At 38.1% G+C, this 13,328-nt stretch overlaps 1 protein-coding gene across 1 annotated transcript in view; it reads right to left on the bottom strand.

Moving 5' to 3' along the window:
* galnt2 (UDP-N-acetyl-alpha-D-galactosamine:polypeptide N-acetylgalactosaminyltransferase 2) overlaps positions 1–9,970 on the bottom strand; it is a 73,172-nt gene extending 63,202 nt beyond the window's left edge. The window contains exon 1 of the mRNA XM_055036509.1: positions 9,394–9,970. Coding sequence (XP_054892484.1) covers positions 9,394–9,489 — 96 coding nt within the window. The 5' untranslated portion in view covers positions 9,490–9,970. The remainder of the gene's footprint in view (positions 1–9,393) is intronic.
* Positions 9,971–13,328: the final 3,358 nt, after the last annotated feature.

Genomic DNA, 13,328 nt, shown 5'->3' with positions numbered 1-13,328 from the left:
GATATCAATAAAACTGATCGGGTTTTTGTTTCAAATATCTGAAATACTGTGAAACTGCGTCAGTCACTCAACCAATTGTTGCCAGGTAACCAAAGAGTAAGTTGGTTGATTCCATCATCCTAAAGTCTTTGTTCCTCCTACATCCCCCAGAATGCTGTGCGGATCTGGCTCAGAGTTCAGTGAAACTACAGAACATTAGACGTTTTATCTGTTGATAATGATCATGTGTCGATATGTTGCTATTAATTTATTGCCCAGCCGTAATTGAGAACAAACAAGACAGTGTTCTGGATCTGAAGTGCTTTAAAGTAGCACTTTATGCTGTAAATGTCTTCCTGCCTAGGCACGAAAACAGCGAACAAAGACATAAAACTTATCTTAATTCAAGGCAGAAGAACAAAGTCAGTCTCAGGATCCTGTGACCCAAATATGGAAGATCACACATTTATCTGCTTTGTCTACCAGGGAGAGAAGAAGGTGGGTGGACAGGATGCCTGTTTTTTATGCACCTTAATTTATTCTGACTATGTTTGCTATTTGATTTATCTGCAGGAACAAACAGATGACATGGGGCAGATGGAGCAGCTTAAAGAAAGATGCCAAAGTGTAAAATGTAAATATCTGACACATATGCTGATGCAGTCTGTCTATTATCTCCTCGGATTTGTAAGGATTGTTTTTAAAAAAACAAAACAAAAAGCTGAAAACAAGAGGCAATATCTGTCCTCTAACCTAGACATCTGTTAAAGGCTGAAACTTTACAATAGTGAGGATTTATGCACCCAATAAATCCTTATCATAGCAGCGCTGATGGAGGAAGAGCTGCAGGTAATTCTCTCCATTTGAATGCCTCTACTGTGGAAAGGTCACAGGCAAAACACCGTGACCACTAGCACGCCATATAAGCTGCAAATTTGTAAATGCATCCCGATAGCAGCACAGATTGCTGTCAGCCTGGCTGTGAAGCTGGGACGGCTGCATTAATACGGCGCTCTGCAATAAGCTGAACAATAGAGGGCTGTTCTGTTTTCTCTTGATGTGATAATAAGAAGCATCTCTTTGAAAACTTTCCCTCTCTGCATGAGCTCAAAGAACAATAGATATCATCGCTCCTTTCAACTTTCCCATTAAAGTTTGTCATCTGGCAGAAAGGGGGAAAAAACAAATACGACATAAGAGGAAAGTAATCAGTTTAAAACTTAGACATGAATCCAATATGTTGCTGCGTTTAAGCAGAAGGGCTTAAATGACAGAGGGGCTACAGTAGAAGAAAAGCAGACACAGAGAAGAGGTTTTATGTCAGGCATCAAGATTTCTTGGCCGTTTTTCAGGCTCCGTCTCCTTGTAGCCGTGCCATTAGATGGTAACTGGGTTTTACATGCAGCTGCTAGAAATAAAGTAGATATTACTCTTTATTCTCCTGTTTGGGATCTACTGCAGTCCCATTACCAATTCTTTTCTGCTATAGTTTGTTGCTCTCCATCTTAAGCGTTCCAGATTTAAGTAGTTTATAGTCTAGTAAACTCAACTTGACGTTTAAAAGCAAAAAGCACTAGAAAGGCCAATACAAATGTAGGACATCTGTGCTTCAAAAACTTTTTATAAAAGCAGTAAAATTCATTTGGCAAACTTCAAATGATAAATTTTCTGTATTACAAAGGTTTTTTAGAAAGTTACAGGACAACCACAGCAATTATCCTTCAAATGTTAGCTTGTTATTCTAACAAGGAAAGTGGCAATAGTTCAACTGTTCTGCATAATAAGCAATTAAAAGATGCAATTAAGCGACAAATAAAGCGATACATGATTATTAGACAACATTGTCAAAAAAATAATCAGCATTATATCATTTTCTAATTTAAATAAAAGCAATTAGATCAAGTTGTGCAGCTGATGTAAAATTTGAAACTGTGGTACGTATCAAGAAACTTAAATGCATTCGACATTTTTTCCATCACATTATGTTTGAAACGTCCAGAGAAAACTGATCATTTCTACACTTTTCTCGCATCTCATTACAAAGGGATTTAAATTATGTTCGATGGCAGATTTGATAAATTAGTACAATTTAATTTAGAAAGATGAATGAGAAAATATCAGCATGACTTTTACCTTTAGTTGCTCTTTTCCACATTGAAATAAAACTCAAAAAATCTAGAAAAACAAAGTTTTAGTTTCGGACTTCACCTTCATTTTTAAACAACTCAACAATGTGCAAGTTCACAAACATAGGAAGCCATTTTCCTTCATGTAAACTACAACAGCTAAACCCTCTCTGTCAATTTCTCCTTTCCAGATCCAGATGCTGCACTGATAAGTTTCTCGTCTCCCAGATTTACAGACAGCCGTCCCCAGAGAAAAGAAGCTGTCGACCTTAAAACCACCCACACAGACTCACACATCTGCAGCGTTGCTGCTGCTGCTGCAGCACAGCAACAACGTCTTTTCCCCGACACTCACAGGCGTAAAGTTAACCAACTCTAATGAGAGCGTGAAGCAGTTTCTTGCCTTAAAAAAAAAAAAAAAACTCCTCCAGCTAAAAAAAAACCCAACTTTAATTAACAATTACTTCTAAACTTACAGATGGATCGAGTTAAAAATCGCTTGTACAAAAATGATCCACAGATTCTCTGCTTAATTTGAGTCATTGATTCTTGGGGTTGGCTCAATAAAACAGCAGAAAGGGTGAGATTATATTATATTTTGGCAGCGTAAACATATCGAGCAGCTGAAGCCTCGCCGGTGTTGAAGAGACGCAGCCCTGCTGTAGCAGGAACCCCAACATGTGCGATCAATATTATGAGTAAAGCAGCATGTGAACAGCTTTCAGGACAGAAATCGCACCAATGAAAGTCATAGATTTTGGTCAGATATGGGTGAAAATGTGAACAATCTGGGAATTTCACACTCCAATGTTGAGCTGCAACTCACGATTATTTTAGTAATCGATTCATGTATCGCTTTTTCTGACAACTAATCGATTAATCGGATAAAAAAAACTGGCACATTTTGCAGAAGTTTCATTTAATGACTTAAGCAGTTTTGCAAAAATATTAGAAATACAGTAAAAGATGCAAATAAATAAATAATGCAATCAAAAATAAACATTTTGTTGCCTAAAATGCAATAACGCAAGCATTTCTTTAAAAGACTACTTTACCAGCTTGTGAGAATCTCAGTCCTTTCTGCTTGACTCAACATTAAAGTTTAAAGCTTTCGTTTTTTTTCTTTTTTTGGATTAACCCAGTGGTTCTCACAGTGTGGGCCATTGCAGGGGGGACGCGGGAAGCAGTGTGGATGAGTGAAAAGAAAAAACAACTACACAAAAGTGTTTCACTATAAAGATGATTTGTGGTGTGTTTTGTTGCAACCTGAAGTGTGAAATAAACTTCAGTGGAGTTTGAAAACAAGATATGTGTTCAGGTTTATGTCTGCTTGAACGACGTGTGTGCCCAGAAAATTTTTGTTTTTCTTTTTTGGGGTGGGGGCTATTCTTCAAAATAAAACCAGAACATATTGTACGACTGAAATGATTAATCAGATTAATCTTGATGAATCCATTTTTAAGATAATGGAGTTTTGCCACTTGAGTAGTTCAAGATGGAACCGATTCACAGAAAAAGAAGTTTTTTGCATCTTAAATGGCCTTTTTTGACTTTGTAGATACTCTGGTTAACAATTAATCAGTTAGTAAATTAGTTGAGAATTATTTTAATAATCAATTCACTGCGGTCAATCCATTCAGCTCTTCTCCAATCTACTATTTCTCTGTAAACCACCAAACAGAAAACTCATCCACGCCCTTAACGAGGCAGCCTCACCTTCACTCCCACTTCTCCAGAATAAAAAGCTCCTGCTTCAAATGCAGAGTCAGAGAAGCCATGCTGTGTGCGATAAAAGACGCTGCTATCCACAAACCCAATCTTTGCTACCAGCAGAGACAGGTGGAGGCTGAAGGCCGAGAGCAGCAGATAGCTCACTGAACCAGCCTGACTCCCCACTGAGCTCGTCTCCCTGCTGAGGAAGAGGAAAGACGAAGAACTCGCAGAACTTCAGCTGCCACCTACAGACAACTAATGCAAATCTGAATAAAACCCACTCAGACTCCCCTGATGCTTGAGGCTCGGCTTCCCCTTTGGGTGGGAGCAGGACATGTGTGCACAACCACACTGTTCGTCTTGAGGCAGATGTTACCCGGTCATATCAAGAACCATCTTAGATGATTTTATGGTTGCAACTCGCGATTACTTTGCTCATCGATTACTCTGGCAATTAATTGGATTTAAAAAAAATTGGCACATTCTGCATGATTTTTCCTTTAACAACTTGAGCTCATTTCATACAACTTTAGAAATGTGTGAAAAGATGCAAACAAACAAATGATACAAGTCACCTTTTTGTGAATAAAATACCTTATTTTAGTGATCAAACGCAGCAAAGGAAGCGTCAACAGTACATTAACATGTGAAAAGCTCAACAAAATAGAGCAGTTGATTATATTTTGTATTAATAATAGCATAGCAAATGGTACTTAATTCACTTTTTTGTTTACTGAATTTGAAGCATGAAACGGCCACTTGAGGAGTTCAAGATAGAACAGATTTACGGAAAAAGAAGTTTTTTGTGTCATAAGGCAAAAAGCATTTATTTTTATTTTTTTAACAGTTTTGGATTAATTACTGCTCTGGGTGTTTTGTTCTTTCTGCAAATAGCATTTTTTAAAAATTTGTACACTCTTGTTCACAATTTATCAAATACTAAATTAGTTCATCATTTTAGTAATCATGATTAATCTGATTATTCGTTTCAGCCCTACATTATACTCGAGTTTTATTGAGAACAAAATTTTTTTTTAAATGTACTTGATATTTTTGATAATGCATGTGTCAAAAATAAAGCAATGATTTTAGAAATTACAGGGGAACTACAACGCAAACATGGAAGATCAGGGCATTTGCACAAATTTTATACCTTTTATCTAAAATTGACACGACAACTTTTAAGCCTTTTATAAACCTTGCAATAACCCAGCACTTTGTATTGGCCTTTAAAGTTTGAAGCTGCAATGTGACAAGATGTAACAAAGGTCAGGGATTCATTTTCACTCCCTACTTTGCATTGGACAACCACATAAAATCCAGATGAAACACATTGAGGTTCATGGTTGTAACACAAGCTTTGAATGTTTTATTTATTTTGCAAAGCAATAGGAAAAATATTAAATCCCTCCTAACATTTTGTGATAGTTTATGGGATCTAAACACATTATTTATTTGTTTGTTTATTTGTCATTATAGCAGAAGAAACCCAACAACGAACACACCAACTAACAGTTTAGTTTCAAAAAGCCTCATTAAATTGGTCTGCACGCTCTGAGGAGGAGATCTCCCATGCAGAGGAAGTTTCAGGCTTTGGAGTGTCACGCTTTGATTCGCGGAGCCGGAGCGTGAGCGGTGTGTGACAGAGACGAAGAAGCCAGCTGAACTAATTCTCTTCGCAGAGACAGGGCCGTCTGAGATTCCTTCAGAGGAGGCCGATTGAGTCAGCTGCCGTGACCGAGCGCATCCTGAGTGATCGCGGCCAGCTATGACACGCCGGCATTCATCTTTGTCAGGCGGAATGGAAGCAGGCAGGCAGGCGCTGTGCGATTCCCTGACCAATAAGATGTGGGTCGAGTGCAGATGGATGTTACAGGGGAGCTATTATGCAAAATTCACATTTTGAATGTTTTCTGGCTTCCATTTGGGTCTCTTCCATTTAAACTGCTTCTAAAACCAGTTTAAAAGTTTTATACTGATGGAGTAAAACAAGGAGAACCATCTTTTAGCTTTTTCAGGGCAAGAATCCAGAGAAACACCCAATAGTTCATACATTATGGTATGTTGTTTTGTTTGTATTTCCTTATAACTATTGTAAAGCACTTTGAACTGCCTTGTTGCTGAAAATGAGCTATGCAAATAAAATTCCCTTACTTTTAGCAATAAGCTAATGTTTTTTGGTGTCTGGAAAATGAGCTGTTTCAAAAACCTCATGAATGTAACATCACAAATAAGCAGGCACTGCCCATGACCAAGTAACCTCAGTGAAGCCCACCCCGTTACCTCGCAACCAAAGCAGCTCCAGCACATTTGGTCAGCTGGTTTTGCTGCTGAACAATGGCTGCAGGAAAAGACGAGGGTTTTAACCTTCAGAAAACACTTGCTGCATGCTTTTGATTGTGCAGGATGCCGCACTTCTGTTTTTCAAAGATTAAGGTGCAGTGTGCCGTTACCGAGCAGTCCAAGCAGATCAGCTGGTTTTACCACTGAATGAGCTGTACAATGGCTGCTGAGAAACACAAATGTTTTCTTGTTTTCTTAACATCCAGAAACCACTTGTTGCATTCTTGTTGGTTGTGCAGCAGGCTTTACTTCTACTTTCCAGTGACGTACGGTTATATAATTGCACATCTGTTTGCAGCCATTTTCGCGTTTCATGTGTAAACAATGAGTAGGAGGGCGTGGCCAGCAGAAGCTTATTTGGATTTAAAGTGTTATTTATGAATCAATTTTAATTATTTAGGTAAACTAAATCTACTAAAATCTGTTCCCCAAAACTCAGCTAACTTTAGACTCATAACATGATTTCTGTCAAATGTGCTTCATGACAGCAGGAATGTTATCAAACGCTTTTGTCAGACTTAAGAAGAGAGTGACAGAAAGCGACACTCTACCCGAGCTGCAAGGGTGTTGTTTAAACTGATTAACTGTCCCGCTGTGTAAAGACACCTGCCGGGCGCATAACGTCATCCATATTAATGCTCCTGGCAATCTAACGCCTGGAGAAAGTTGCTTATCTGCGTGTGTGACTTTGACCACCCTAACACACACACAGCAAGCAGAGCTATCAGCCTAATGGAAAAGTAAAAAGGCTTGTTGTGGTTGACTGGAGCAGAGCAAACACAGAGAGATGGATAGGACAAGACAGGAGACAGGTGGAATACACACAGGATGTTCACACGGCCTCATCTAGTTTACTGAGCACACAACCTGGATACACACAGAGGAAACAGCCATCATGCATCAACACACTGAGTTTTATAACTTCTGCATGTACAGGCTGGGTGTAATGTGAATGGAAAACACTATGATGTGAGGAGAATTGACTGACTTATTCGGTAAGTTTGGGCTAAAACTAATCTAGTCTGAGTCAGGGAGGTCAAGCAGGGAGGGTCACTCCATCTGAATCACCTCGGGTGTTTGAAATAAGGTTTCAAATACCAATTACAACCATTATTGATTATTCTGCCAGGTGGGAACTCAGTTAATCTATGAAATGTCAGAACAAGTTGCAGCTTTCAAGAAAATGTTCTCATTCATCAAAATGCAACGATCAGGACTTTTTTGGCCAACACCAATTTAGTGATTTATAAAAAAAGGAAATCTAATAAAGTGCTTTTGATGCGTTTAATTCACAGGATGAAGAAAAAAATTTGATTTTTAACATTTGACCTGCAGATCAGAGAAAGCCAAAGTAAAATTGGCCACTTCTGATTAATTTGTGCATCCTTACTTTAAGCAGCAAGAAACAGTAAATTAGGCAAGATAACAAATAGGTTTTCACATTTATTAGTCTAAAATATTGAATCATTCCAATTGTTTTTTTCTTACTTAAAATCCAACTAAATATTCAACATTTTTAATCCTTTAATCAATCATAGAACCAAACTCCCTTCATTAGCTCTGATCGGTGACCAATAGTTCAAATACTGAACATTTTCCTCCCAATTCATTAAATGCATAATGGCCTGCAGGAACCCCCACCATTCTGGTCTCCTAAAGCTGAACCTCCAGCATTAGTAGATCATAAACCAATTCGATTGGGAATCAAAACTGCAACATTTGTTACATTTTTTCAGCTGCGGTTCGCTTTCACACCGCACTGTGTCAAATGATCCAAAACGTTCAAAAAACCTGTTCTGTGGTGGCGCTGCAGCAAGAACCACTAAAGGAAGCAACACACAAACCAAAGAAGACATGAACACAACTTCATGAAACGTAAACAAAAATGGAGAACTTAGTAATCGATTAATCGCTAACTGGAGAATACGATGGGAAAAAAATCCTATTTCCTGAAAGAACGACATACTCAGAGCAATAATTAAGCCAAAACTTTACAAAAAATATATTAAATTTGTATTTGATATAAAAGAAAAACGTAAATTTGTCCCAGAACTTCTCAAATGACAAAGCTTTAATTTCACTCAGTTCAAATTCTGCAATAATAACACTAATAATAAAACAAAATAAAATCTCTCAACACCTTTTGCTAACCAATTATCAATCATTAATTCAGAAAATTAATCAACAGATTAATATTATGTCAAGCAGAAAGGGTTGAGTTTTTCTTTGATGTCAGAAGTATTTTTTAGCTGTAGAATAATTATTTCAAATTATCACGTATTCACTAAATGAATGCTGTGTTACTACATTTTAGACAATAAAATGTTTATATTCTCATTTGAAAAGGAACTGATTTATTTGGATATTTAATGTATTTCTAATATGGTATAAAAACGTTTTAAGTAGTTAAATGAAAACTGTGCTGTACATCAATTTTTTAAATTCAATTAATCAGTTAATCGTCTAATTGATTACTAAACTACATTCAGTTTAAACTTGTCATTTTGTCAGGATCAGCACCATGGGATTTAAACTGTCTGTTATTAACGTCTATAAATGTTGCTGTATTTTAAAAAGCCTTACGGTGTCAAATGAAAAAATTCGAAGAATGTGCTCATTTTCCTCTGATTAATCGTCAGAATAATCGATTTGGCATTCGAATATCTGGGACGGCGGTGTTAGAGATGTTGGTTTTCGTTAAATCACATATAAAACAGCCACTTTGTGGGAGTATGTGGCATGTCAGTGGTCTGAAGCAGCGTTAATCTGCACACTTCCTGATCTTTGCTTATTGCTCAGAAGGGAGCAGCGGCAGCTTGTGCTGACGTGCTCTATTGGCTTAAACACCCCCGGTTCCGAGAGCCAGGCCGGGCACGTTCATATTGATAACCACTGCTCTGCATGCGTGAACGCGTACTGTGTTCATAAAGACCAAAACAAAGAAAGTGGCAGAGAAAAGCTGCTGATGGGGGGTTTAGCTTTTCTCCGGCTTGACGGCGAACACCGGCACCGGGTCGGGGGCTCCGTGCGCGCCGGACCAGCCACCCTGTCCACACGCATCTCCTCCAAATCAATGCCTGCCCACTGATAGTAGCAGGCCTTCTATCACACGGCTCGCATCCACAGGGAGAACAGCCACAAATCACGCCGAGGACGCCGTGGCTTTGTCCCGGAGGGAACATCCACCCGGACCGAGCCGCCAGAAAAAGCAGTCGAGGAACGGAAACACTACCTTCCGACTCATCGCTGTCCCCGAGTAGAAGTAGTAGGCTATTCCCAGCACCCACAGCACCGCAAAACACAGCAACACCCTGGATTTCCTCCGCATGGCTGAGGGCTTCGCGTCGCTGTTCTCCGGTTTGCGTCTTCCGCGACTCCCCGCGAGAAGCTGAGCACTGTGTCCGGCGCGGAGCGCTTCTCTTCGGCGTGCGGCTTCGGCAGCCTCCGTTCAGTCGGCGAGGGGGAGCGGAGAGAGCAGGAAGCAGCGAGCCAACATCGGCGGGGTTAGAGGGCAAAGGCTAAGCGACTCTAATCCAATCAAACCCCGGCTCAGGCAGCGCTGGAGGAGGGCCGGGGGGTCGGCGGCGAGCCGAGCCGTGCGGTTCCGAGCCGGAGGCGGGTGGAGGAAGCCCCGATTGGGAAGCGAGTTGTTAGAAAGGTTCAGATGAAGGAAAAGAGGGGGGATATATCACGTTGTTTCAGTTTCTATGTGCGGCCGATAGGGGCGCTAGACACTTTAAACCGGGTTAAGAGCAGCAAATAAAAGATGAAAGCAAAGAAGAACCTCAGGTTAACCTGAAACAGCCTATCATCATTGATTATTGATTATTATAACGATTAGTGATGATAATAATAGATTTGATTATTAATTAAAATAATTCAGACTAATAATTTCAATAATCATAAAGTTATAATAAAAATAAATATTACTATTATAACTATATAATAAATGTAATAAAATAATTGGTATTATTTTATTAATGATTTAATAATATATTAATTACTAGTATATATTTTATTATTATTATTACTATTATTATTATATAAAGCTTTACATTTCTTGAAATTAAAACATTTTAAGAAATGTAAAGTTTTATATAATAATAATAACAATTATTATTGTAAAGAAAGGGGCAGTTGTTGGAAGATAAAAAAGACAAAATTCCTTTGTTGATCAATTCTCATAGAGCTCCATGTCAGTAACATATCTACATACGTTACATTTTTATACATATGTAAACATATAATACTGCGTTCCTTTAAATCAAGGCTAAAACTCACCTGTTTAGAGTTGCTTTCGAGCCATAACCACTGGAACATTAACCCACATATCTGATGTGTATTGATTTTGATGATGCCATTCGTCAAAATGTAGTGTTTATTGATTTTTCAATTAGCGACTGTATGTTGTTCTTATAACTTTTTATTTGTGTTTTTATGATGTAAAGTACTGTTAACTGTCTTGTTGCTGAAATGTGCACCTTGAATTTTCCGCTCTGTGGGACAATAAAGGCTATTCCTTTTCTTTGTAGAAATATGACGAAATGTGTGACATCAGTATTGTTAAGACACAGAGAACATTAGGCAGATCATATGCAGATTGACGATGTCGAGAAATTATTTTTTTGAAACACTGAATATTCAGTGAGAAATTCTCCGCTTTGTCAATCTGACAGTGTTGAATCTTCCAAAGCTCAATTGTGTTTCCAGAAAGGTGTCAAAATATGACACTTTTTACATGTAGTCACATTCTAAAATAACCTGAATTTACTGAATAATGTTCAAAATATAAATACAAATAAACAAAATATTAGTAAAAGTAATAATGTAGAGTTTTAGTTGGCCAGAAATAACCATACAGGGTAAACATAAAATGATAAATTGTTGTAATTATTGTTCATATTGAAATGGGAGCGAAATATTAGTTCAGTAATAGATCACGTGTCACAAATACTTCAGTCAAGATGCAGGAAAACAAATCTTTGGTTCGTTGGTGTTCAAACATCTGAGAGATGGATCGTAAAACCTCATGTTCCTCGTAAAAAGGAGGAATTTCTCTTTGTACCGTGGGCAAATTTCAGGACATGATTAGTCAGTGAATGAGTCAAAGGCTGGAAAATTTCAGTTCAGCGGCTCACTGCCGGGTTCAAGGCAAACGTGACATGCAGAGGAACTTTGTAATCAGCCTGTTAAACTTTACAGAAATGAAGAAATGCTGCAGAGGCACAAATCAGCTACTGTTATTGTTTCGAAGTCTAAAGGTTAAGTCAGAAAACAAGCACAAATCAGATAAAAACCCAATAAACAGAAATATTTCCGTGTGGTGTAAAGACATGTTTGGTACGTTAACCTCAATATATTCCCTCCAGAGGCTTTTTTACAGTCACCAGGAAGTGGATTTTCTTCTTTATTCTGCAGAGTAACTGAGATAACATTTCTTTTATTTTAGTCTTTACCGAGTTTGATCAGCTCTGGTTCAAAATCTAATTTAAACTGGATTATTCTATGCTAAATATTAGGCTCCTCAAAACACATTTACAGAGTAAAACCCTTAAAACACACACACACACACACACACCCACACACAAAGAGTGTATAAAAATATATTTGAGAGGCTTCATGGATGTAAAGCAGAACCAAATAGTAGAGAGGAACAGGATGTTCATATTATATTTTCCATCAATCATAATTATCTGAAAAGGGAGTGGCCAAAGCAAATGAGGTGGATTAGAAGTGCAGGCCAACAACGGCTGGCTGCTTATGACAGTCTTCAGTCAGAGGACTTCTTCAGATTTGTTGCCAGACTGACTGCTACAGGAGATCCTTCAGGAGAAATAAAGTATTTTTGAAATAGCTAAAATATTTTGTTTCTGATTAAAGAGTCCTACTGTCAGGGCTCTGGGCCTGTGGGCTGAGTTGCAGGTGCTTTCGTCTGTTTTTGTGCTCCTCCCCTTTGCAGGCGTTGTTGGCCCGTTGATTAGGAGCACAGAGTATTTAAGCCCGGCGTCTCCACCTTCTGGGTCGCCTTTGGCGTCTCTGCTGTTGGCCTCAGTCCCCGTCCTTTCGCACATTTGATTTCGTCTTTGTTTTTGCACTTCAACACATATGCACTAATACAACGCATCCAAGCATTTGCTTTACACCACTGACCTTGACTTTCACAATCCATTGTAGTTTTTGTTCATAAATATTCCCTTTTCTGCACTTTAACCACTGCATGGTCTCCTCCCGTTTTTGTTGTGACCTTGAGTCAGTCATAACACCTACCAACAGAGTTTGGGTTCAAATACCTTTTTGAAAACAGATTCTTAGTTCTTTTGTTCTATTTTGAAAGGCCACAGTGTGAACCAAGTACTTTGAATAGTTAAGAGGCTCGTCAAGGGCAGCATTCAAACAAGAACTGCCTCTGAATGCGTTGGTCTACTGCTGGGTTGTCATAGTCAAAAACAAAGAAAAAAAAACATGCACTCCTTTTTCAGAAAATAGATCAATCAGAAACTGCAGATACTGAAAGTGATTTGTGATAATGAAACAGCTGTCAATTTAAATAATGATGTACAATGATTGATTCAAAGCATATAAAAGCCCCTGTAGTAACAAGAGTCTCATCTTAAAAAGTCTGAAATTCCTAATATGTTCTACATTTAGTAAATAGTTTACTAAACAGTCACGCCACAGTGTCTCTTATTTAATTATTTTTGTATCATTTGAGCCTCTAAAGAACAATTTATTACTTCCAGTGATTCATTTGCCACCCTAAGAAAAAAGCCTAAGTGCCTCCTAAATAAAAACACGAGTAATCTTTACATAATTTAAGACAATATTATTCAGTGCTGCCAGAAAGTATATTTAAAATATGTCTTCAATATTTCAGATTAAGCAAATTTTAATTGTGCAAAGTAAAGCTGTGGAGATGCATAAAGAAATGTTCAAATGATTTTACTTAAATCTGTTAAATCAGGAAGTATGATCAAATCTTTCTTTTTGTAAACAAATTACCGTCAGATTCAAGAAGTCACCCGAACAGAACCTGTCTGACAACATGAAGTAGGACAAATTATTTTAAAATTAACACATAAACCTGCACAAGATTGAAGGAGAATGTTCTGCCGTCAGTTTATGACTTCAAGAATTTTTAATTTATTCAAAAGAAAAGGGAGTCAAAGC

Source organism: Poeciliopsis prolifica, unplaced genomic scaffold (genome assembly GCF_027474105.1).
Source record: "Poeciliopsis prolifica strain line A6 unplaced genomic scaffold, Auburn_PproV2 SCAFFOLD011, whole genome shotgun sequence".
NCBI lineage: Eukaryota > Metazoa > Chordata > Actinopteri > Cyprinodontiformes > Poeciliidae > Poeciliopsis > Poeciliopsis prolifica.
Note: the sequence above shows the minus strand (reverse complement) of the source record. Positions and strands in the feature narration are given on the sequence as shown.